At 38.4% G+C, this 26,834-nt stretch overlaps 1 protein-coding gene and 1 long non-coding RNA gene across 3 annotated transcripts in view; one reads left to right on the top strand and one right to left on the bottom strand.

Annotated features, from left to right (window-relative positions):
* Positions 1–23,752, bottom strand: part of afap1l2 (actin filament associated protein 1-like 2) — a 40,693-nt gene extending 16,941 nt beyond the window's left edge. Inside the window, exons 1-3 of one of the 2 annotated variants that reach the window (XM_023949368.2) lie at positions 23,234–23,752; positions 8,364–8,492; positions 2,134–2,193 (exon numbers count right to left, since the gene is read on the bottom strand). In XM_023949368.2, coding sequence (XP_023805136.1) covers positions 2,134–2,193; positions 8,364–8,492; positions 23,234–23,249 — 205 coding nt within the window. In that variant the 5' untranslated portion in view covers positions 23,250–23,752. Of the gene's footprint in view, positions 1–2,133; positions 2,194–8,363; positions 8,493–12,713; positions 12,739–23,233 lie in introns of those variants that run through there. The other variant, XM_078937252.1, reaches the window with a different exon arrangement.
* On the top strand, positions 9,680–11,060 carry LOC105356534 (uncharacterized). Its single transcript, XR_910651.3, has 2 exons — positions 9,680–9,837; positions 9,957–11,060. It is a non-coding gene; the product is annotated as an uncharacterized LOC105356534 (long non-coding RNA).
* Positions 23,753–26,834: the final 3,082 nt, after the last annotated feature.

The raw sequence follows: 26,834 nt of genomic DNA, 5'->3' as shown, positions 1-26,834 counted from the left end.
TTGAACTGCTTCTTTTCTGTAAAAGAAAAAAATGTCAACCACAATATTTACTATTCTATTATTAATAAACCACATTTTATTTAAGATATAAAAGACCCACTGAAATAAAACATGTGTTTTTCTTGGTGTTTTCAACATGTTTTCATGGCTTTTTTCCTGATGATTTTCTGACAAAAATTACATTTAAAATTGCATTTCTGAGTTTTTCTTTATTCAAATTGTTGTGAATCAGGAGCAGACAAAAACAAAGGCCATTTGGAAAACAAGCGTATTTGTGATGTAGAAAATACAATGTGTGGGGAACAAGCTCCTTGCTCCTTTCTGATGCATCCACTTGTAAGCGCCTACATCATAAACGCCTTTGATTTCATCGCCTAAGCTGAAATCTGGCTTAAAAATTGGATACCGGATAGCTCCAGTATCGCTCGCCATTTCTGCTACACCGGAAACATTAGGTTTGGGGATGTGAGGAGCTGTAACCTGGCAGAAGAGCAAGTGAAAAGATGGTGACGGGAAGTGGGGGCGGGCGTCCTGTGCCCCAAAAGCCACACCTCAGAGTTGACCCTCCACTTAACTCCTGCCGCTCTGCAGAAACTTTGAACTAAAAAACAACAGTTTTTTTTAATTTGGCTAAAAATGGTATTATCATAAAACACCACTGGAATCGCTTTGAAAATAGCTCAAAAAGGTGATTAAAGTGGGATTTTAGGACAATAAAACATTTAGTTTTATTGTGTAAATCCAAAAATATACATATTTGCAATTCAAACCATCAGCTTTTGAATATTAGTCTTTTAGGTTATAATTTTAAAAAATATAAATTTGTGCTTAAGCTGATTCTTTTCTTTCACCACATTCATATACCAGGAAGTCAGATTCTCCTTTTTGTGTCAAATCAACAACAATTGAGCGTCAGGGGTCACATAAAAAATGGCTGACATTTCTTCATCTTTTTGATGAACAGAAGAAAAATAAATCTGAGAACTGGTTAAACCCTAAAAGTTTTTGACCAAACATTTTTCGTAAAAATGTGATTGAAACACAACAAATAGGACAAAAACGTTGCAACTTTTCAGCCTTTTTGGAAACTTTTGCAGATGACCACCAACTGTTGCAGCCCGTGGAGACCCACAGCTTTGTTGTTCAAACCATTTTACGCCTCATTGTTAGCATCGTTTCTAGACGTGGAGGCGGTAACGGCGCTTTTATCGGTCATGTGAGAGAAAATAGCAACAAGTGTTTTGTTATGAGGCGAAGATGGAAAGTCAAGATTTGGTTTTTCTCATCGTCGAATAGCGGAAACTTCAGATCCACGGCCTGATCTGACATTTCAACATTCAGATGTGGCGCAAAGAAGAAAAACCACAAAAGTCACTAAAACAAGATCTCTTCAGAGTTTTTGTGTTTGAGACTGTACAGAAAGTACAAAAGCTCTGACTTTATACATAGATATAAGTCTGCAATTCATTTCTTAAGAGTATATTTTCACATTTCAGAAGAAGGAGGAACAAACTGATCTGTATTAATAGTCGGCTTTTTCACTCTCGATTTTGAGCAAACAACAATACAGACTTATTCTCGGGAAACAGGCAGAGAGATCGCAGCTCAACTTTGACTCAGTCTGTGCAAAAAAGAAGAAAACTTGAGGCTCCCAGAGCACTGCAGCCGAAGAGATGTGTTAACTCTGGGGCTCGCTCAAACCGCATTCTTCACCACAGTCCAAACAAAACAGGTCAGACTCAGATGGTGAGGAGCTTCTAAGAAACAGACAGGAAATGGCGGCTGGGGGTGAAGAAGGAGGGGCTGCACTTTATCAATTTTGCTGTTCATTTCAATCTAAATTGAGCTTGAGATCTGATAGCAACAAGAATGCCTTCGGGCCACACAACAAGTTGATCTTTAAAGCTACTAAAAACAAAAAAGAAGGCTGAATTCGTTTGTAGCTGCAAAGTAAAACAATTAGTCCAAAAATCTTATGTCACAGTTAAAAAAAATGTTTTAAAAAAATCATTTAGTTATGGCAAAATGCAAGGAAAGGTTTAAAGTTTAAACTAAACTGTGCTAAATCTATAAACATTTTTTAGTCAAACTGGAAACGTTTGAGTCACAACTGAAAAAGGAAGCTGAACTCACCTTTGTCCTTGTTTCCGCCAACGACGACTTTGTTCATATAGATATACTCCTCATCTGCACCTGAGTGGGAGAAAGAATCAAGTGGTTAGTGTGTGATTCCACTTCTGTCCCCCTCAGACGAGAGTTTCCACACAAACAACACACAAACAACAACGCTGAACAAACGTGGTCACTGATGAAGCAGAACCAGTGTAGCCAAATCTAAAATCTCATTCGATTGGTTGAATCCATGTAAAGATGTACACTTTGCCAGAATGTCAAAGATTTTTTTTATATAGTAAAAAGGATGGGGTTTTTAAGTGCTCAGATGCTGGGATTCATGAATACATTAAATGAGTGGAACTAAAAGTTGCTGAAAATCTCCAAACAAATTGCAATTTAAGGTTGCGCAGCGGCATAATGGTTGGCAATCTCGCTGTGGCCCTGGCTCCGATTCTTGACTGTATAGAAGAACTGGACTGAGTTACTCCTCCCCCTCGCATTCCAAACAGGAAGTATTCGCTGGCTCCAAGAAGCCAAAATTCCATAAAATTCTATATGGATGTAAAGAGCTATTACTCGTTCATTCTTTTGTTTCTTTGTTCTAGTTCTGCTACTTCTTTTTTTATTTCCATATTTCTTCTGTAGTTCAAGTTATTACTGTTATAAAGTCTTTGGGATTTTGGCTTCTTGGAGCCAATGGGTACTTCCTGTGTGAAACGCCAGGAGAAACAGTTCCTAACCTTTCAAAATAAGACTTCCTCTTTAGCAGAAACTGAGAATAAAACGACTTGAGAGTGTTAACTCGATTCAAAATGTAACTTTCTTCCAAACAATAACAATTTTAAATCATATTTTTACAGTTTTATTACCCCCCCAGACTAAATTGATAAGGTAACTACTGCCAGGCATAAACAAACAAACTTGCTTAATTTTATAAAACGCTTTATACCGTTTGGTTTATATTGAAACACCTCCATATTCAGTCCTGCAGTCTTCAATAAAACTGACCGTCCAGTGACTTTCTCTCCAACACTGATGGAGAAAATGCGGGCCACCTTAGTGCCACACATACTTTGAGGAGGTCTGTCAAAAGTCCAGGATTAAAAAGAGACTTTTATCCAAACAGAGCACACCATTGTACCGGCACAAGGGCTCATTACGGACACCCACTTTTACTGCAACAAGCATTCATCTAACATTAGTCACAGAGCTCCCAGCCTGCACAGTCTGAGCACTGTGCCTCCTCTGCCTTTCATGTTTTGGTGTCAGAAATGATTCCTATTCAAGCACAAATTTACAAAGTGGAAACGTACGAGTGAGGTTGAGGTTAATCTGAAATTGCACATATTTTAGTAGCAGCAAAACATGCAAATAAGGTCACTTTTTGGAGCAATAACAGTTTCTACGCAACACTTTTCTAAGCTTCTCTCCAAATCAGAGTCAAAGTCCTTTGGTTCCATGTTCTTGACATTAGAAACACTTGATTTAGAAGAGAAAAAAACCTGGAGTGTATTCAGACTGGAAAAATCCTTTGTTCCAGATCAAGTTCTGACCCTGGTGTTTGGTCTGTATTCAGACTGGCATCAAGCGACTCATTCTGTTAAGGACCAAAGCTTGCAAACAAAACCATGTGACTAAAGATTACTTCAGTCATTGGCCAAGAACTACAAGGGCGGGGCAAAGCAACACGAGAAAGATGGGCGTGCTGCGCTTTGCAATGCAGTTAACTTCTTCAAACTTTATATTTTGAATACCAGTCTTAAACGTCAGCAACAACATGTTTTACTTGTTACTTTGGTATGGCGGAGGAATGCTGCAATCATTGCTTTACATTTGTCCGCGACTCCCTGGTTCCTTCATTCCTAATCTGTTCACATCATGTGATCCCCGGCTGCGGTGGTCGGTTTGGTTCAGTTGTTCCGCTCTGAGGACAGATTGTATTCAGACTGAGGAATCTCAGAGCGATCGAAGCTCAGTCCGATTGGAAACTAACCAAGACCACCTCCAAAGATGGGTCAGAGAGCAGTTCCTGGTCCTGAACCAGGGTTTGCTTGGGTGTATTCAGATTGAAAGTTCGCTCCGGGGGAAACAAACACTGGTTTCATTTAAACAAACCAAATCTGTCCTGTCTGAATAGACCCTTAAATAGTTTTTTTAAGAAACGTTTATTAGACATTTAAATGCATATTAAATCAAATTAGTTCATGTAAAAATGTATTCTCATTTTCTTCACATTTTGTTCTAAAGTGAGTTATTTCCACATATTACACCAGTTTTTTTCTCACTGTGATCAAAATGAACTACAATTAGGTAAAAGACTGGACCCATTTGGTTCACTTAAGGTGAACCAGAGTTTGATGAGAAGCAGCAACTAATTGAAATGTGGTCCAACGAATGCAAGCCTATAAAACAACTTTCAACGTGACACATATTGCTTCTCACCGTTTTCCCGACAATCTATACGACAAATGGCAAAATTGCATTATTGGTCTGTATAACATTAAATAATTCTATCTGGAAGTTGCTTCTGTTTTAGCCTATTTTTCCTTTTTGAATGTTTGTGTGGAAGTCCTTGTTTCTGGATTTTCATATCTTATAATAAGATTTCTTGTTAAGTAAAAATGGTTTGCTGCATGAACAGATAATTTTACTACGTTATAGGGATTTTTTTTAAATTACAGGTGCTGTGGAAGGGCGGTCGACCTCTCATCGGAATATTGCAGGTTCGATTCCCACCTTGCCCGCCTACGTGTCGAAGTGTCCTTGGGTGAGACACTGAACCCCACCTCGTCTCTGATGGAAGGTTGGCGCCATTGTTCGGCAGCGGAGCCGCCACCAGTGTGTGAATGTGTGTGTGTACGGGACTGCGACTGTTAAGCACTTTGGGCTTATGAAGAAGGTAGAAAAGCGCTCTATAAGTATTTACCATTCATGGAGATTAGTTTTCTTATCCTATTTTTAGGCCACCTCGTTTTGCAGCATGGGAGAGAAGCTGCAAAAAAGTGTGCATCTTACTTACCAATGTGTTCATTTCAGAAATCGGGGGATGAAGCCGCCCGTCGTATTGATACTTTACTAGAAGAGAACTGCGTTTGGATCTTGAGCGATTAAGAAAAAAATGACAGACTATTTCCACATCATCATCTTTAAACCAGAATATCCTCCGGCAAGTTACTTCAAACTTGTTCAGCAAGTGTGTTTCAGCACCACAACACACTTTTGAGGGAAGCTCTCCTGCTGAATTTAGCATTTCATCTGACCAAGATTATAACTTGTGAGGAAATCAAACAAAAACTCAAACCCAGGGTGATACTCCGGAGAACTTCTCTCCTTTGAAACCGATACGAGGTGAAGCTGAGCAGCAGCTGAAAGAAATGTTGTTTTGCCTGTACAATGAAAACAGATTTTTGAACAAAATGAAGTTGAAAGACTATTTATAAATCGCTGCGCAAAGGAAGTGGACGTCCCGAGAGGATAAATGCAGCTTCGGAAAAAATGATACAGCTTGGAGCCAGACAGGAAGCACGGAGGGATGAATCCAAGACCTGAACATGGAAAACCATGACTGCTTGCATGTGTCGGTGAGTGTGTGAGAGAGTTCTCAAAGAAAGAGAGATTTTTTTTTTTAGCCTATAAGGGGACTCTAGTTAAAAGGAAAAAGTGTTAAAATTAAGCAAACAATCACTACTGATCTGCTTTTTATGAGTCTTTGTTCACTTAGAGCCTTGAAACAAAAGGCCGTAGCAAACAGGACTTCAGGCTGTCCATGCCTAGTACTACTTTTAATGCCCAGTGAGTTTCAAAACAAAGCTCTCTTTCGCAAAATCAAGAGAAAACCTTAAAAAGTTAGACGATGTAGAAGATTACGGGTGTATTCAGGCTGGAAAAGGTTCGTTGGGTCAGACCGGGTTTGCTTAATTTGGCTTCGATCGAGTCGCGAACCCTGCGTTTGGTCTGTATTCAGACTGACGTCAACCAGACTGTCCTGTTACAAACCATGTGACAACTGATCTCTTCAGTCATTGGGCGAGGGCGGGGCAAAGCAACAAGTGGCAGAAATTATGGAAGTTCTTATTGAGATAGTTCACCTATTCAAATTTTTATTTCTCTGAGCTATTTGAACGTCTGTATCAACGTCAGGCACAACACTTTACTGGCCGGCGGTTACTGGCAAGAGGACGGCTAAGAAGGTACGCTGAGAAGTACTTGTGACACGTATAGATTGTCGGGACAATAGTGTGAGAAGCAATGTTGATCACGTTAAAAGTTCTTTTCATGAGACTGCATTCTTCCAAACACATTGCAATGAGTTGCTGTGTCTCACTTTTGTGGTGTTATGGAATCGTTTTTAAGAGAATTCTGTCAAGGAGACTACAAGGTAGCTTTTAGGAGGACGTCACAGCAGCGTCGGCGGCGTAACAACAAACAAAAAATCATGTAAGAAGCGGTTTCAGTTCCAGAAACCGCTTGGGAATTTTTGTCCCATTTCTATTCCTAGCTACTATTGACATCAAATATGGTGAAACCGGGATAAACGATGTTACGTCGAAACCCAAAAGACGGACGTTACATCAGAGAAAAAAACCAGCCTTTCACAACAGTGACTGAGAAACAAAACCCCAAGGGATTAAGCCACTTTGATGGATTAGATAACTGAACAGTAAGAACACTAAAAGACGACCTCCTTTGGTTGATCAGCGGTGACTGATTTTTTTTGTTTTGTTCAATTTAGTTTATTTGGAGCTAAACTGTCCTCTTGTTTATTGCTTTTTAAATTATTCCTATTAATTGAAAACATATTTGTCAACAGTAAAGTGTAATTTTAACTTTGTGATGCATCCATTAAAAAAAAAAAATGTCTAAAAAACAACCTCTGACATGTTTAAAATAGCGGACAAACATCCAGAATTTCCACATTCCCTCTGAGAAATCTTTAAAAAATTCAGTTTACTAAAGAAGGAATTGGTTTTATTTTATTCAAATTATTTTGCTATTTTAAAATATATGCAGTTTAAGAAACATTTATTAGATAGGATAATATTTATTGTCAGAGCAAATAAAAACTCTACTTCACTAGTTATATTAAATGTTCTCCATAGTCCATTAATAAATCTGTGTAAAATAATTTATTGGATAATAATTTAGTGGATTAAACATTTTTAAACATTTAAACATATTTTCCCTGTATTTCACCTCTAACCTAAACCGAACGATTTTCACTTCCTCTGAGGAATTTTCAGGATTTAGCCTTTTTGCAGAGAGAATTTTACACTTTTACCTAATTTTTGTAACTACAAAAAACTTATTTAAAAAAAAATCTGAATCTTAATCTCTAAAATGTGTCTTTAGGTTTTTATTTCCTTTAGTATCAAAACACGAAATAGTATTTTTTTCTTATTGGTTGGCCATTGACTGTAGTTTTTTTTTTTAAATTTGATTTGAAATGGTTTATTTCAAGCAATCAAATAAAAATAATACACAAAAACAATACAATCATCAGTTATCCATTCATACAATGACGAATCCGACTTAGGATAATTATACATATTAATAAATATTGCTCGTAAGGGAGTGGAAGGAAGTGAATTTATATAATCCCACCCCGTTTTACCGCAACCATTTTATTACATGATTTATCATTATCAGGTTCCTAACTTTTATCAGACAGAATTAAGAATCCTGAAGTATCAATAAAGCACATGACAAAGATGAATTACTTAATTATTATGTAAAAATAACTTTTAGAAATTACCATTGCACATGCAGATCATTTATCCAAAATATATGCAGATTAAGTTACTCATAAAAGTCATGTATATAACTAATAAAAATAATACTATATCAAAACTTTTCTTAGCAAAATTTGGTATAAGTATCAAAGGTTAAAATATGTGCAAAATTATGTTACATTAGGAAAAATCATGAGTCAATTTTTAATTTTTGGAGCACGTGAAGTAATATTAGAAATCAATTTAACCATTTTCAGTTATTGATTAATCATTTATTTTATTATTTTTTTCTACTTTTTAAAAGAAGGTAATGCTGTGAATTTAAAATTTAATGCTGTATCTGTGCAGAAACATGTTAACAGTCGTACCTTGTTAAAAAAAAGTGCTTCAAGCTAAAAAGTATTTTAAACAAAAGAGTAATATGTGGTTCCCTGAAATGAAACGATGCATGTTAATGTGTTTGATACTCATTTACATACTCATTTAAGTTTGAACTGCTTTCGTGGATTTTGCTCTTACCGTTTAAGGTTCTGTAGGTCTGCAGCAGTTCAGCCAGCAAACCCTTCTGGATGGTGGCGTTTCCACTCAGGTTCTCCCGGTCCAAGAGGACCATGAAGCGGTGCAACTCCATCAGGAGCTGGTCCAGCACTGGAGGACAAATCAACAAGAAGAACTCAGATTTGCAGCAAAAAATTAAGAACTACATCCCATTCCATCACATTTGCACGTCATAAAAGCTTTTATCGTCATGATTCAAAGTCCTGCTACATCTTTTGAGCTGTTATAAAAGGGATCTTTTATTTTCCAGGACATTGTTTCTTCAGTTTTGAGCCAGATGCCAGCTCAGACTAGGAAAACGTACATGGATCTAGTCGTCTACACGTTGATGCAACATTTTCAAAAATTTGAATAAAGAAATATTCAGAAATGCAATTTTAAGCTTAATTTTCTTTATACATGTCTTCCATCATGACAAAAATTCCACAAGAACACAAAAAAAATACTAAAAAACACGATTTTGAATTTCAAAAAACTTTTATTTTCATCTTTCTCTGTTCGCATGCATCCATCGTGCTCTTCACATGACCCACTCTTGAACAGGTTCTCGTACCTCTGTCAGTAGAGCTCATCATTGTTTACAAATTTTCCATCCAACTTATTGACCGTTTTAAATCTGTTTTGGAATTTTAACAAAAAAAAGGTCAAGTTCAAAGGAGGGAGGACAGTGGGAGCCAAAAGCGTCCGGGTGCAGCCCACACACATCCTTCAGGGGTCAGCGCTGAACTCACGGCCCACTCCTCTGTGTGGGGAGCTCTTTGTGTTTTCTCTCTCTGTGTCTTGGCCTCATGAATAAGCCCCTCGCTACAGTGGGCCTCAGTGTGACGGCAGTTCTTCAGCAGGACAAGAGGCACAAGGGGGATAAAAGGGACTTTATCTGAGGGAAAGGTGGGGCAGGTGGAGGATACTTTAAAGACTTTCGGTGACCATCAAATTTTAACGTGTAAAAGCACAAATCGGCAGCTGATTGAAGATTTTTCTTTGCTCCTAACAGCTGGGGGCTGAAACCTAAACATGTGTTTTGGACAAACAGAAACCAAAACCACCTCTTGCATGTGAAATTCACCCAACCCAGCAAACATAACTGATCTTGGTGTCAGAAGGCAACCACTCCTTAAAGCTCTAAAAAGGGTTTTTGTTTGGACGCCGTCACACACATGTCAACCGTCTTGTTTTAGTGGCTCCTTCCGGTTTCCAGGGATCCTAAAAGTGAGCCTTGAGGGAGGTGGGAGCACATTCATGACCTCTCTTCTACACTCCCACATTTCACAGTCAGCTTTTTCTTTTTCTTTTTTGCAACATAAGAAAACAGATCCAGGTTTTGCCATTAGGAGATTTCTGGAAGCTTTTCTTAAGCTACAGGAAGAAGGGCTGGTTCTAATGAGTCTTATCCAACGTCTTGTAGGACAACACCTATATTTTTATAGGTGATTAGGTGAGTTTAAAAATCATTTAAATGAAATGTTTATTTAATTGATTTGAACAAGAGCAACTGCTGCTAATACTTGGTCACTCCAAACATTTTTCCAGCTTTTCCTCCCTGTGTATTTGCAGAAACTGACTCAGATGGCCTTTTGGATTGGAGGGCCCTGGGAAACGGAGTCAGCTGACAACGCAGGGAGGTCTGGGTGTTTTTGTGGGCTTTGTGTTGGCCAGACGCCCACTGCACATCCAGCGAGTGACCGCAGCGCAAACAATCCACTTCTGTGGACCGGCCATGAGGAACCTGGGAGACCAGGGAGGAAGTGCCGTTTCTGACAGATTCAGAAAAAAAAATGTGATTTAGTGAAAAAATAAATCTAAATGTACTTGATCCTATACAGCTGATTAGCCAGCGAAACTGAAATGTTTTCCAAACACGCAAAGGGTTTTGTTTTGTTTTTTTACTGTACTTTCTCTTCCTCATTCCATAGTCTCAGGACTTCCTGTTGTTCTGTGTTACTTAAACTCACAATCAGGGACGTTAAGAGGCACAGAAATGAAGAAAATGCATTTGCAAATCTCACATCAAACTAATCAAATAGATAAAGAGTCATTTTTTTTAAGACCTCCAAAAATATTTGTCTGAATGCCCAAGAATTCCAACATCTGTTAACCTCCTGTTTGCCCTTTCAGAAGAAAGGTTATTTTTTTGCTCCAAGTAGCTCCTTTGAGAGACTTACACAAGTCTGGTCATTGATGTAGATAAAATGTCCATTTAGGCATTGAACTAAGGGAATGCAGATCCTAGTTTGGGTGATTTCCTGCTTTTCGAAATTCCTTCATTAGCCAAGTCACTTTTAAGGTCAATAATGTCTTTTTTTAGCTTCTAACTCAATAAGAAGAACTGATCTAATTTTCTAATGGAAAGAAAGCTCCGTGTTTATTTACCCTCTCCTTCAGCATGGGAAAAGACTTTCCTAGTAGTAATGACATTTTTTTTAACGCAGGGATGCATTTTGTTTAATTTAGCTGAAAACTCTGAATAAGAGCAAATAATGTAAATATTGGGTTGGACAGATTTATCGTTTGAGCCCAAACACTGAGAAATGTGATGCAGTGTGACCTTATTTGAACTTTTTGTGCACTTTTCAGGTAGCATTATGTGGTTGTATTCAGTCTTAACACATCTTGTGCTGTGCATGTTGCATTACTCTAATGAAATCACTTGTTCATTTTTATCTTTTGGTCTCACCTTTTTGTTCTTGGCCTTCGTCTTACTTAGTTCAACTCTTTCCTAGACCTTGTAAACATTCACCTTTCACCTGATTGTCTTCACATCTCCGTCTTTGTTCTTTTGCAGTGATGTACACAGCGCTCTTTACATTGTTGTAGGAAAAGCCTAAACTCTGTTAGAGTTAGCTGGTCTTCAAAAAAAAAAAAAAAATAATGGAGAATCGACTCACTAAATGAAACAACTGCAGGGGACAGGAACAAAAACAAGACATTTCTTTCACTTTCAACAGATCACAGATTTCCGGTAAATGGAATCCTTACTTTAAATCCACATTTTTGCACAGTGTTAACTTCTTTTTCCCCCTCAATTTAGCTTAACTGTAAGTTTTGACTCGGGAGCATTCAGGTTTAAGGGTTAGATAAATAATCAAATGTAAAAATGATCCAAAATAAAATATCACATCAAATTAAAATGGAAAGAAGTCAGATCAAGCAACAGGTTTTCTTCTCCCTGTTATGGCCGGTTTAGCCCCTGTGGCCGTTTCCGTCACTCTCTGAATAACGGTCATATTTTGGGTTGTGGTGCAGATGCAGAAAACAGTTGCAGATGTGCTGGCTCTGCTTCCTCCAGAGATAAAATCCACTGTAAATCTAAGAGTCCACTGCTTTACACATGGCAGGTCTGTCTGCAGCTTCTCTCTCCTCTGGACTAATGGACGTAATTCTTTACAAACCACATGTTATTAAGCACCACAACAACACTATGTGTGTAAACATACAAACATCTGCTAGCTCAAAACTGGAGTTGCCACAAATACCAAAAGGGAAAACCCTGGAGCCATGAACATGACTTTATTATAATAATTATTGTGGCCGTGAATTAGTATTTTGGTTGGCTCAAATTTATTTGGTGGTCACAATTTAGTATTTTTTGCCAAAAATGAGCATTTTACAAGTATTTTGTAAGCAGGAATTGGTCTTTCGTGGACACAATTGAGCCTTTTGTTGCCACAAATGAGTAGAAGATACCTAAATCTTTTGTGCACAAAATGCTAATTTGTGGCTGATTTGTGGCGGAATAATTTATTATTATTATTATTATTATTTTCCTGACATGAACATAGAGATATATCTGTTTAACAGGCCACTGTTGTGTTTTCTGTTCTTCCTCTTTAGAGTGATGATTTTGTGAAGCACTGTGGCGATAGACCCTGCTTTCAGCCGAGCAAACACTAAACCTTTTTATTTTTTGCAAGGCTCCAAAAAAACTCACAAACAAACAATTTGTGAACTTGAAACTGAATTGAGTGGCAGCAGCTCACCAACCCGTCCACTTACAGTTTGTTAAGTCAAGTGACTATATATGCAAACAAAACTGTTAAAATGATTTTCCAATCTGCAATACAACAAGTCGGGCTCGTTTGCAAATCTGAAAACTTGGGTAAAATAGAGTCACTGCAAATATTAACTGGATTATCTTCAGTTAAAGAATTGAGAATTATCTAATACAGTTCAAGTTAAAAGTCGGATCACCCAACATCTAAACTAAACCCACTCACCAAGACAAGATTGAATTTGAATCTAAACATAAATGTGAGAATTTCTTTTCCTTAAGCTCTGCTGACAAACATTTCCAAGCAAAAGAAGAAAACTCACACAAGTCCATTTTGGAAGACGCTGTCAGGGACAAGCAGTGACCAGATGAGGCTCAAATAGGTAAAGGGGATTCGACTGCTTGTGTCTCTACAAAACTGGTAAACCTACACAACAGGGAAGTGAGGCCAATAAGGAGAATTGGAACCTTTCAGTATGTATGTCACAGGAAAGTTCTTCTTTAGTAAAGGGGAAACAAATAATAATAATTAATTAAGACACACAATTAAGACCACATACAACCAGATGTACTCGTTAAATGAACACAAAAAAGTAGCACGTATAGACATAGTTCTATCTTTTTTAAATGTTCATTTATACGTATTCATTGTTATAATAGATTTTTGTTTATATCTACATGTCCCCCTTCTTTTTAAGTGCATTTGTTTATTAACAAAAATCTTCATCCACATGCTGATTCCTGATCTTCTGCATTGTTTTGTTTTTTTGTACAATAAATTAGTTAATTCCAAAATAAAATAATGGTGATGGAGGCACTGTGCTTAAACAGTACATGTTGGTTTCAGACTGAACACAGAGCGGCAGCTAACATCCTCACACTACAATCGTTTATTAGGGACCCCCAATGGCTTCCAAAAGTGTTGGTTGCAGTTGTTCACGGGGTATTTGTTTAAAAAAGTAACAAAATTAGGAAAGATTCCAAAAGAAAACCATGTTCTGAATTGATGTTCTGTTGGGAAGATTGTTTGGTTCCACTGGAGGCACCAACAGGCAGAATGAATGGAGCAGCATCTATGAGGGAGTCTATTAGCTTTTGTATTAAATTGACATAGAAACGTTCACTGTCTTCAGAAAAATGTGCTCGATTTTTCTCTGATAACAGAGTTTTGGAAAGTTTAGCTGCACTGAACGTTTAATTCTTTTAACCTCAAATTATTATTTTTTTTAATAATCAACGCTGAATTTGGGCGCAGACATTTGTGCACATGGAACCGATGGGTTAATTTCTTTGAATTACAACAGCAATACTGGACACATTCCAGCAACTTCTATGTCTTCCTTTAGCATTTTCATTTTATCAGTATTTTTTTCTTGGCACCAATTGGAATTTCGTGGGGGGAAAATTGGCATTTTGTGGGCACAATCTGTCATTAGAGGGGGCAAAAAAAATTGCATTTCCGGGGCACAACTTGGCATTTGAAGGGGTAAAAAACAGACATTTTGGGCACAACTTGGCATTTCCTGGGAAAAATTTGGCATTTTATGGACACAACTTGCCAACTCCCATTTTGGAAAAATTTGCTCCTATTAGCAACATGGCCAACATATAGCAGCTAAAGTAAAACTAAAGACTGGCTTCAAAGAGGACCAATGCAAACACATGGGGGTCATGTGACCTTGTGCTCTTTCCACCTCTCAAAAAACAACCAAACACTGTTTTTCAATGTCTGCTTCTAAACGACTCAATCCCACATTTGAGTCCAAAACTCAGATTTGGAATTTATTCTTGTGAAAGTCGCAGATAAGTAGGTGATGCTACAGCCAAATGAAGAGGGAACAAAATCCACTTTTGGCAAGTATTAGGTTTTTTCCCCCTTTAAAGGATGCTAGGATCAGCTGCAGGGCAGGAACTGATTTAGCCGGGATGGTTGTCATATTACTGCCAAAGAAACTGTCTTAAAATACTTGTAAAAACTGTATTAAAATAAGAAAAATTGAAGTCAAGATGATTATGAAAGAAAATGGCATCAAAAAGGAACGAATACATAAACGTTTAGAGAAACTTTAACAAATATTAAGTAAAGGTTAATGGCCGAGGAAGTCTGCATTATCAGAAATTAACGCACGTTGTGGAAGACAGAACCATCCGACACGAAGCAGAGGATGGTTGCTTCACTTTTTAATGCACACCCAGCAGCCAATCAGAATCGAGTATTCACCTAGACTATGGTACAGAGGGGTAAAAACAATTCTTAGTTGCTTGTTTTAAATAAATAAAAAAGAATATTATTAAAAAATAAACAATAGTAATAAGTATATAAGTATATGTGACTGTTTTTAGCGTTTGTGGGACTTATTGGGTATTTTCTGAATCAAATATTGCAAACATGAAAAAGTTTTGAGAATATGCTCTTGAGTGTTACAGCAACCAATCATTCACAGCTCGCCACATATTGCTGCTTCAGCAGAAGCCCCTCATCTAAATTTATCAAAAAAGACCCATCCACAGTTTTGAAGCCTTTCTTTTAAAACCACACATATCAAATTCTTTTCCTGTCTCAGTTTAATTGCCTTTCTAGCGCTAAAGCCATGTCTGCATTATGTCTTTGTGTTTTATTATACACATTACAGTTCAAAAGTAAAAAGCAGGTGCAGGTGATTTTTCCCCCCATTAAATTAAGAAAATGTGAATGAACAAAAGGAGTAATCTAAATCAGATCGATATCTTGCATCAGTAGCCTTTGGCTGCATCTATACTTTCAAACAGTCCTTGGAAGGACGTGGTTGGTTTTTCTGTAAACGTTTTTAAGAACCAACCACAGACCTGCACAGATCTGCACAGATCATGACTGCACAACAACCCAGAGCACCAACCAGCTTGTGAAATTTGCAAACGACACAATTCTGGTGGGTCTCATCATCAAGAGCAATGAGACCAACTACAGGGAAGAGGTAGATCTGCTGACAAAATGGTGCAGAGATTATAACCTCCTGCTAAATGTCAGCAAGACAAAGGAGATTGTTGTCAACTTCCAGAGGGGCCAGACTCAATACCTGCCACTGATCATCGACGGTACTCCTGTGGAGAGAGTGAGGAGCACAAAATTCCTGGGGGTTCACATCAATGAGGACCTCTCCTGGACCGCCGACACCACATCATTGGCAAAGAAAGGTCAGCAATTTCTCTACTTCCTGCGGAAACTAAAAAGATCAGGTGCTTCACAAGCCATCATGACCACATTCTACAGAGGAACCATTGAGAGCATCCTCTCCAGCTGCATCACTGTGTGGGATGGTAGCTGCACACACAGCAACAGGAGAGCCCTGCAGAGCGCATAGTCAACACAGCCAGGAGAATCATTGGAGCACCACTCCCCTCCCTGCAGGACTTATGCATCACCCGCCTCACCCGCAAAGCACTGACAACTATCAAGGACGCACACCACCCTGCACACAATTGACTTTGATCTATAGATTTAAGCTTTTTTTAACACTCTTGTCTGTCATATCATCCCAGAAATGATGTTGAGATCAGTGTTGTGTGAAGCATCACTTCTAGAACAACATCTTCTTTGTTACGTTCTCACTCACCCTCCTACTTCTTGTTTCTGTGAACTCTCTGTTTTCACTCCCTCCCGCTATCTTACTGCCCCTAACACCCCCAATCTGGCATTAGCAGTACAACAAAAAGGGTGAACACAATTGAAGCTGTCCAGCTGTAAAGGACAAAGACGTACTTGGATCCAATTGTCTGCAAGTGGATGCATCAAAGTTTGAGCAGAGCAGGGAGCTTGTGACCCGTCCAGTGTATTTTCTGTGCCACAAATATAATCTTTTTCAAACTTTGCTCCTGTTTCACAACAATTAGAATCAAGCTTAATTTCCTTCATATTTGTTCTCCACTATCAGAAAAATGCCACAAGAACGTGTTAAAAAAAACACTATTTTCATTGAAGTGGGCGTTAAATTACTTTGGTTGAATGTTCAGAGGTTGTTGTCCTGTTGCAGATGTTGTCCAGATGGTACTCCATGATGATAAAGCATCTGTCTGGGTTTACCCTGACCAAACCTTCACTTACAGAAATGCAGGTTCTAGGCTGCCCATTCTGCTGCCTCTTGACCGGATCAACATTATAATTGAGAATATGTTCCCAACCGACTTACCTGGCGGAATTAAAGGTCATATAAATGCATGTATACCAACAGACTTTCCATTATGTCGACGGACATATTCCCCTCTACCACAATATATTGTATCAAATATTTTAAAAAAGGCACTTGCTACCATTTTTTGGACCCACTAGGTTTTTGCGCAAACTTAAGTCAATTGGCCTCGATTCCACATCGCACTGTAAAAACTTAATCTTAAAGTTAAAAGACCCTTGTTTTAATTTGAAAAAGTTGTCTTTTTTTTGTCTTGCAGGAAATATTTTTTTAAAGAAAGTTTATCAATACCAAAATAATCTTAGTGTGAGAAAACATCAGTGACCCAAATTTTTTTCTAAAAATATAAATTCTTGGTGAAACCCCTTTTTCTCACCTTATTGGTAGATTGTTTTTCCAACTTCTTTTTAAAGAAATTTGTTTATTTTTTTTCAGAATTATTGAAATATTTCTCCCATTTACTGTGCAATTTAAATTTAGATTTCTTTTCCTTACTTTTCCATTTGTAAATGGGACAAAAACTACATCTTTGAAAGCATTTTTTTGTTTATTGCATTTTGAACACCTGACTATAGACTATAGACTAAGTTAGTCTATATATATACACACTATGCGTGTGTATATATATAGACTAACTTTCCAACTTAAATGCACACAAACATGTTTTAGTGCAGCTCCTTGTGGTTTTGAAGTCAGGAATTTCCCAGATTCCTTCCCACAGCAACTACATCAAAAGCTAGAAGAAATGTCTGATGAAAATCAGATTTTTTGTGTTTTTAACACGTTCTTGTGGCATTTTTTTTTAACGGAGAACATGTATAAAGAAAACTAGGCTCAAAAATCACATTTTTGACAATTATTCAAATCATTATAAATCAGGAGCAGACGAAAATAATGCAGTTTGAAAAAGAGCCTTTTTAATGACGTAGAAAATATTCTGTATTTTAGATCCATGGATTCTAGATCTCTGATTTTGCTCGCCATTTTTATTGCACTGCTAATGTTAAGTTGGGGGTGTGAGGGGCTGTAAGCTAGCGGGAGATGATGTAAACCGAGAGCTCTCAGCAACGGGGAAGGGATGAGGAGGAGAAATAATAGTTCCTCCTTTAGATCAACTCAATAATTCTTCACAAAATCTGGTAAATTAGCACCTCAGATTTTGCCTACAAAAGAAATGCAATTGCATTTTTTTATTTCAACTTACAACTCTCAAACTTCTTCCTTCCCCTTTTACAAACACAGAGAGGAACATAGTTTGTCAGCCTCTGAGTGGCTCTATAAACCTTAAATCTTCCTCTGCTCCCCCTAAAGTCCTTCTACAAGACCGCACAGTCAGAGGCATCATACTGGTCTGCTTATTACTCTGTGTGGGCATGAACCAGCTTTTACTTTGTAGTAAATATAATTTACTTAATGATTAAAAAAAAAGTGGATCTTTGCAAGCCCCTCAAATCCCAGTGGAGATGCTGACAACCAAAACCCATTAAGACACCACGGAGTCAGCAACATGAAAGCCTCCGTGCTCGGAAATCATCCCACAGGAGAGTAGCCAGCAGGCCTGTGAGGACAGTTTGATTTAGCGGGTACACACGTGTACATGATTACAAGTGTGTAAACTCCTGCACTGAAGAGCATTTTAACTAAATGTGTACCTGGGGAGAAGAGAACACAATACAACCCGATGCAGAGCTCCTGCATCCAGTAATCAAAGACATGTTTGATGAGTGCTAAAACCCAGCGAGAGTGAGAGCCTGTGGGCAGAAAGGGAGCCAAACTCACACAGAGCAACGCCAATGCCGCGGAGCAGGAAGACCGTCTTTCTTTTCATCATTTTTATAGCCCTGTGCAGCTTCCTGCATTACTCCACTCACTCCCCGTGGGTAAATTCATGCGCTGACAGACACCCGACTGAACCCACTGGCTTCCATCTGAGCCGACCACTGCTGAGCTTATGGCAGGTCAAAGCTGCTGAACTCACCGACTCTGCCACATTGTCCTGCTACCCACAAATGTAATGTCTTCAAACAGATTAGCTCTGGTTCTGAGGATAGGAAAAGCTTCATCAAGTTCCTGCCATTTAAGATGAGACAAATGTGTCAGATCAACGCATGGACCTTCAAACACCCCCCCTTTTCTCAATGAGCATGACCAAGACACTAGACCTCAAGTACCAGGATTGGAGATCTTGAGTTTTTTAGGGTTTGGTTGAAATGATAACATAGAAAAAAGCAAATTTTATTTCCACCTTCTTCTGCGTTTTGCACCTTTCAACCCCTTTTTAAACGGCTGCTACAGCAGTATGCTGCCCATACATCGCTACCAAATCCAAGTCCCTGATTGGTCAAACTTTGACCTGGTTTAACTTTCCATGGAAAACTTTCAACTTTCAGTGTTCAATAGACGCGCTTTTTGTGCGTGTAGCCCATAAACAGACTTAAAAATGTGCGTAGAGTTTTGAACGTGGAAGCCCGACATGAGTTTTTGGGCGTTTAAATAGACCTTTCAATGAAATTGGCTGCTTGAGTTGCCACGGCCGGTGTAAATGTAGCTACAAACATATACGCACGTTTACGTAGACTTATCGCTGATAAGCGGTTTGGATGGCTCAGTTGGCTAGGTGTAGGACTGGTGTGCAAGATTCCCAGGAGGCGCAATGAGGTCCTTAGGCGAGACCTTTTACCCTACGGTAGCCAAAAGGGGGCCCAAGACTGGGTCTCCCTGTGGCTTCCCAGCCCAGATGAAATACAGAGGGGGGGGGTCAAGAAGAGCATCCAGCGTAAGACTCTGCCAAAACCACGTGTGCCAATTAGTGAAAGCTGGTTTGCTGTGGTGACCCCTGAAGGGATGCGCCGAAAGAGAACTTTTCGTTGAAATATGCTGCGTGATCAAGCATTGCTGCAGCCGGTGTGAATACAGCTTCACAGCAAAAATCAACGTTTGAACTTTTCCCAAGTTAATTCTGAAGTGACTGGCCTGTCCAATTAAATCTAAACCCATCTCTCTAGATTCATTTTCTGATGAATTCCTAAATGCTCTCCAATGAACATCAGAACAGAAAATGCACAACCCTCACCAGAGCAGAATGGAAGCTTGGGACAGGGGAGTTTGATTCCCAGCCTTGACGGCCTACAGCCGGGATGTCTCTGGGAAAGACACTTCATCCCACACCACCTGATAAACTCACTGCTCTGGTAACCACTTTGCACACCAACGGATGATCTGATGTGGACAAAAAGTTGCTTTAAGTGAAAAGATGTGAACGTAGTACTAAACCACTTCAAGAAAAGTGTTGTTTCCAATTTGACTGTTTTGTCTTTTTTTGGGACCTTTGCTTCATATAAGAAGTGTCTAAATTTCTATTTCCAAACTTCAAAACCCAGCTATAAAACTGATTAAAAGTTAAGCTTTTATTAATAAAAATAAAAAGTACAATAAAACCCTGAAGGGAAAGCCTTTAATTGCCTAAAAAAAGTACAGAAAACGGCTTCAAAAGAAAATGAGGGATTTTATTCCAAGTATTGATTGATACTTGGATTTTATTTTCTAAACCAAACCCAACTCTGGACCAATAAAAAAAAACATATTTAGTGCATCATTTGAAACAAGATAAAGGATGGTATCCTATCTGGCTGACAAAGTTGTGATTTTTTTTGACAATATGATACTTTTAGCTCCTTTAGGTGCACTTATGAGAATTTTGGTTTTACTTTTATTTAATAAAGACTAAAACAATATCTTAAATTATTTTCAAAAACGACTAAGTCTTGTAACCACCAGATTCAAAAGGGAAAACAAACAAAATCCTCACAGTTATTAAAGATGTTTTTACGTCTTGTTTTAATAAAGATGTTTTTAACAAAGGCAGAATATTGGAAATTATTGTGAACTTTTGAGGCCTGATAAGTGTTTATTCACATTCCTGATAAATGTCAATAAGGGTGGACTATTCTCAGAGGAGAGCATGATGTCCTGTGACTTTTCCTTCAGACCATCAGAAGATAACTTCCTATGACAACTTATGATAAAAAGACAAAGTTTGATATCAACATTCGAGCAGCCAAAATGAGAAAACAAAAACTTGCTCTTTTAACTGACACTTAATTTGACTTTCTAGTTTATGTATATGCGCGTTTCAGGCTTCCACATTCAAAACTCTCGTATTCACGTGTAGCCATGCATGTTTCTTTGACCGTTTTCAGGCTCTACGTACAAAACATTGAACACATGTTGAAGGTTAAAGCTGTTCAAACTTTGACTAATCAGGGGCTTCATTTGGTAGTGAAGTATAGATGCTGTCCCTTTTCATTCACACCAGTGCCAACCATTTGAAAATGTATCATGGAGGAGAAATTAATAATTGCAGTTTGTGTTTTGCTACACCTATGACTTGCATTTATCAGTCTAGAGCTGTGACAGAAAGTAAAATGGAGATTTGCACTGCTTTGACATTTCAGCCTCTTCCAACAAACATGTGCTAGTAAATAGTAGCAAAAGAAAAAGAAGAAGAAGCCCCTCCCTGCTTGTCCGGTGTGAACACCACGGGCTAAACGTTTTGAACCTGCGTTACATGCCTGACGTGTCCGTAGCTTTAGAGTCAGACCACTGCTGGAATGTTGCAAAGAAAAGGAAATGCAACGATTAAACAACATAGAAAAACAAGTTGTGAATTAGGGATAGGCCGGTATCATTTGATATAGGCCGATACCAATATTTTCCCCTCCAACTGTGGTTGATAGCCGATATCGATATTTAAGCGTCTAGAGTACCATAAAGCTTCGATTCCCTTTGTTTCTTTATTAGAAATGCATAACTTTTCCTTTGCTGTACAATCACATTGTGCTTGACATTTTTAACATACAGCAAGGGATCTCATAGGAACAAGTATTGCTTAAAACTTTGATAATACATCTGAAAACAGTCAGACCATTTATGGACTATTGGACATAACTGTACACATACGCTTCCCAGTGCCAGGGATCTATTATGAACAAGTATACTTAAAAAAAATGTATCTGAAAAAAAGTCAGAACAACATCAGTAGATTTTTTAATGTCGAACCGATACCGATAAACTCAAATTATGCAAATATCGGCCAATACTGATACTGGCACAGATATATGGCCCAGCCCTATTATGAATGAGAATAGAGCAAACTGTTTTCACTCAAAGACATAACAATAGCAAGAAAAGCAAAAGTTGAACTAAAAGGCATTGATTACAAAGAAATATAAAGTCTGGGAATTCATTTTTAAAGCTTGACATCTTATGTGTTTCAACCTCTGCATTTTTTGTTTTACAATTTCAAAAGATGTGTAGTATAAAAAAAGATGAACGATTTGTCAGTGGTCAAAGAACAATAAAAAAAAGCATTTTTTTGTAGGAAAAATGAGTTAGATTGACCCTTAAAGTTAAACCTCTCCATCACTGATTTCGATCACCACAAATCAGGAAAAACGTCCAGGTCTCATCCCACACATTTGTGTTCCTCTTTTCAGGGAAGGTGTGAGAAGTGCTGACAGGAAGAAAACCAGAAACTTTCAAGAACCTAGAATGCCTTTTCCCATCCCTAACCTCATATTCTCCCCTCTTTCAGTGGTAGCTAATGTGATGTTGCAAACAGCTGGAAAGACTACAGTCCAGCCCCTGACGTCAGAACACATAAGCTCTTTCTCTGCAGTCACCAGGTGCATGCTTCTTTCTCTGCGTCACTCATGGCAGCTAATCAGTTACACACCCATTGATCCCTGTATTCCCACAGGGTTTGTTTTTTTAAGCTTAAAAATTCCACAAATTCCACTTCTGGATTAATTTTTTTTAACCGACTACTGAAAAAGTCCTAAATAGTTGCTTTTTTTCTGTTTCAATTCATTTTTGTGGACTTAACGTGAAAGATTCCTTTAAATACCAGAAAATTCAATTTATCTTTACGCGGATGATGGTTTAAAAAATAAGCAAACGAATTAGGATCAGATCCAAAACAATACATTGGATCAGGTTTTTTGGATCATCTCTGTTCTTAAAGTTGACGTCTGGGATCCGTGGGTGAAAGACCAGAAGCTTCTCCTGGCTTTTTGTAACATTTTCTCAGAGATGCAGAGAGTGGGAGTGAGCTGTCTAGTCAGCTGGTGACCAGGAATGTGGCAGCAAAGACTGTTTTCTTTCAGATTGAAGTGATTCAGTTCTAGCTTGACTGCTTGCCATTGTTTCAAGTCCAAGTCAGCCCAGGAAAGGCAGGGAGGTTCATATATCTCTGCTCAGCTTCCCAGTAGTACTAAGGTTCAGATGAATAGGATTTGATGTAATTAGCCAATCACTCAGCAGTTGCTGAAACATAGTGTCTTAAATTCTTTATTCGTGACAGTTGAGAGGAATTAAATTGGTCATTCCTTATGAGCAAAAAAATCTCAGGATTGTGGGGAATTCTTGTAGACTTAAATTAAGTAGTGATATTTAACAGATTCGTGATGAAGCAGCTGGTCGTTCAGTCTGAGGACGCAAAATGAGGATGCGTAAAGTTTTTGGTCTGTTGTTAGGAAGGCAGGTGACAAACCAGAGTGATAAATGACCTTACTTGTTGAAGATATAGTCAAAACCTCCCCGACTCTTGTTTTTTTCTCTCAAAGTCTTTAAACAGTGACAGGTCAAAGGCGTGCGTAAAAGTCCACGAACATCCTTACCTTTGTGCTTCTCCATTCCCCTGCGCGCTCGCCGCCGTTCCTCCTCTCATACAATGGAACAATCCGGACAGGGAAGATGGGAAAGCGGCTCGTCCGGTCCGGTTCGCAGACGGGGGCTGCTGCGTTCAGCTACGTTCTCAAGACAGACTAGGACGGCCCAACAGCGCGCCCACTTCTGTCTATTCAGACCGCGCCTCCTCCTCCTCTTCCTCACACTCGGCAGCATCTAAACAAGCTGTCCTCCCCACACTTTGGCTGCACGGTTGCTCCAAGAGCATTATTTATTTGCATTACGTCGTGTTTAGCAATTTTTAAAGCTCTCTGTTGCCTTTTGGATTCAAGCACACCCCCCTGCGGGAGGACCGTGACCGGGTGGAGGTATGAGAGGAATGTCAAGAGGAGCAGTACAACACACCAAAAAAAATAAAAATAAAAAAATAAATAAAATTCACAGTGATGTTGAAAGTGAGGCTTCACCTGTAGCCCTAATTAATTAATTGGTGTCAATTAATAAGTGATGACGTCACACAGGTGAGCACGCATTCAAGGAGGGAGGGGGGGGGGGGTAAACATATAATATATTGAGCACCTCCTCCTGGGTTTTAGAGAACTAAAGGACAATTAAGTCAATCCAGTTTGGTTAATATTTAAGGACTTAACACACTTTTAATACAGAAAAAGTCACACAAATTAAAAAAAAAAAACATTTTTCACATAATCAGTGATTCATACTAAACAAAATATGAAATGAAATGACTTTCATGATTAAGACGAGGAAATCTTACATCAAAATCTAACTAGAAACTGTTTTTTAAAGAAGAAAATGACTGTAGAGGTCAAATTCATCCATTTAACTGTTTTTCAACCTTTTTTTGAAGAAATGCACACTTTTTCGTTCAAAAAAATGCATAAAAGTAACAACAAAAAAACAAACTATAAAAAATACAGTCATTCCTATCAAAGTGTATTGAATTAATCAAATAAATAGACAGAAAAAGTCTTTTACGATCTTTATTTTTGCTCAGTGTGAAACATGGGTCTGTTTGGATGAACACAGAGCTGAAATTATTGGTAAATGTTTTTTGGACCAGTTAGCTCAAATTGAATAACTTCCTTAATTCGGAACACTAGACTATATACAGATTCGTGTACAGCAGGTTAAAAAACAATGATTTAACCATCTGCAAACTTACGGTAGTTATACTCCTTTTTTAAAGGTGGCACGAGGAAAAAGGTGTTTGTTAGATGAGCAGCAGAGCTATGAGGGTCAGATTCATGAAAAATGTGCCCAAATTTTCTTTGCAAATACCCAATTTATTCTCCCTCTTGTTCGTTTTTGGTAAATTAAAGGATTTATGCTCAAAGAAAGAAAACATATTTGGTTGTTCAACAAGTTTATTCACTTAAATTCAATCAAATCTGTACTTTTTGTGATAAGTTTAAAACAAGGACAAGTTAATGTATTTCTTTCCATTTCTACCAAACCAATCAGTTGTGTTTTAGAAAACTAAAGAAGGCCTTCCTTAAATGCCGATGAGTGTTGTGAGAAGAGAAGCTGATGTCCTGTCCGACTCTTCCTCCGCCCGAATGTGGATGGGACACAAAGTCAGCCGTGTACCTCAAGGTAAAACTATTTCTTCACCCTGATATGCCGGAGATAAGACGACTTTCAAGCAACAGGACTTCAGCTGAAGACTAAACATGGGCGCTGGAAGGCGGTAAACAAGCATACGGATCATCGAAACTGCACAGAATCATTCAGACTGAAAGGAAAGACTTGAAAAGTTGCATCAAGTTGAAAATTGATGACAAGGGGGAGTAAATGTAGTTTCATTTGAATCATAGGAACAAAAATGGCAATTATTGAAATGATATTTCCAGGTAAAGATCTCAATAGTTACTTATTTTCCTATATTCTTTCCCTTTTTTTAGTTTAAACCTCATTATTTACATGCTGATCTGCTTATTAGGTATTGCGCTTATTTAAACGTATTTAATTCTGGGTATAAATTGTAATTTTTATCTTATAATTTACAGCAGATAAGCTGATAGTCTTGGAATTCCTTTTGTTGTCCTTTCGAACTTTTTCATGCCTTGTTAACTAACAATTTCAACTCACTTCTATCCTTTTTGCACACTAACACCCACCCACACACACACACAAAACAGTGCGACATGTTCTTATAAAAGTAATATCTATAATTAGGACTCTGGTCTTTATGTGCACCAAGGACAAAGTGTTACTTGCTGATTTTAACCCCTCCCTCATATTTCAGTTGTGCACTGTAAAAAAAGCTGTAGCTAAAGTCAGAGTTGTTCATCTGAAAAAACACTTGTGAGATCTTTAACAGATGCATTCAGGAGAATGTTCCTGTGACAGTAATTTACTGTTAAACACAAGTGTTAAAGTCAAAGAAAATCATGGGTTTTTGAGTCATGCGTGCAAGAATATTCAAAAATGAAATAGAGAACTGGTACATAACTGGGCGCTCTCGCCTCACGCCTTTCCGTAAGGAGTTTGCGTGTTCTCCCTGTGCATGGGTGGGTTTTCTCCAGGCACTTCGTCCTGTGTTCCAAAGACATGCTTCATTGGTTAATTGGTTATTCTAAAGTGCCCCTACGTGTGATTGTGTGCTTTGCGACAGACTGGCGACCTGTCCAAGGTGAACTCCGCCTTCGCCCAACTGTAGACGGGACAGGCTCCAGAAACCCCTGTGACCCCAAAACAGATACAGCGAGTAAAGGAAATGGACGGTACATAAGAAAGTGCACCATCATGCTTGAATCCTTTCATTTAGCCGTAATATTTCATGTCGCTCTCTTGCTAAAAGGCATGGGTTTGCTTTTAGGAAAAAATGTCCCAACATCTGGAGAGAAAACACCAAGAAACTAAATGAATCTCATTGAACATGTCTTATGTTTTTACTTCCCATTTGACAATGTAAGTCCTGGAAAGGCTAAACAGGTTAAACTTGAGTGTAAATAATAAAAATTTGAATTATCCAGGGTTTTTTTGCACAGAAAGAAGTGTGAATGTGAGTCAGACATGATGACTCTGCATGAACTGAAAAAACGGTGGTCTGGTCTCACATCTCCCCTGAGTTTTCCACAGCTGATGAACCCAGTGGATATTTAGAGACCTCTGGCTTAAGAAAGGTTCAAAACCCTCAACTTTAGATCATTTTGTCACATTATTTAGGAGTTTCTGAGCTGCTGACATGTCAGTGTGGACATCTGAAGGGTTTCGGACTGTGCTGAGTAACTTGCGAATAGCATTCCTCATCTGTGAGACAGAGGTCAAAGGTAACCGGCTCAACTTCTAATTAACATCAAACCCCCCTTTGATTCAGTCACTTTTCCATGTTTGCACACAAATGTAGACTCACACAGTTCCCCTTCTCAATCCCTTGAAAGGAGACCTCCCATCTATGTTGGTATTTGTATTTAATCTAGTGTGAACGCTTTGCCGTCTCACATTGTTACGTCTGGGAATTTCCAGAGAAAGCTGAGCCTGCTAACAGAGCACCGCCGCCCTATTTTTCTAACAACATTGCAGGAATGCAGAGGGCACCGGATTTGGATACTCTACACCTTGTGAAGA

Source organism: Oryzias latipes, chromosome 19, assembly GCF_053564925.1.
Source record: "Oryzias latipes strain Hd-rR chromosome 19, Olatipes_Hd-rR_3.1".
Classification (NCBI taxonomy): Eukaryota; Metazoa; Chordata; class Actinopteri; order Beloniformes; family Adrianichthyidae; genus Oryzias; species Oryzias latipes.
The sequence above is the reverse complement of the archived record's forward strand: the minus strand, read 5'-3'. Positions and strand labels throughout refer to the sequence as shown.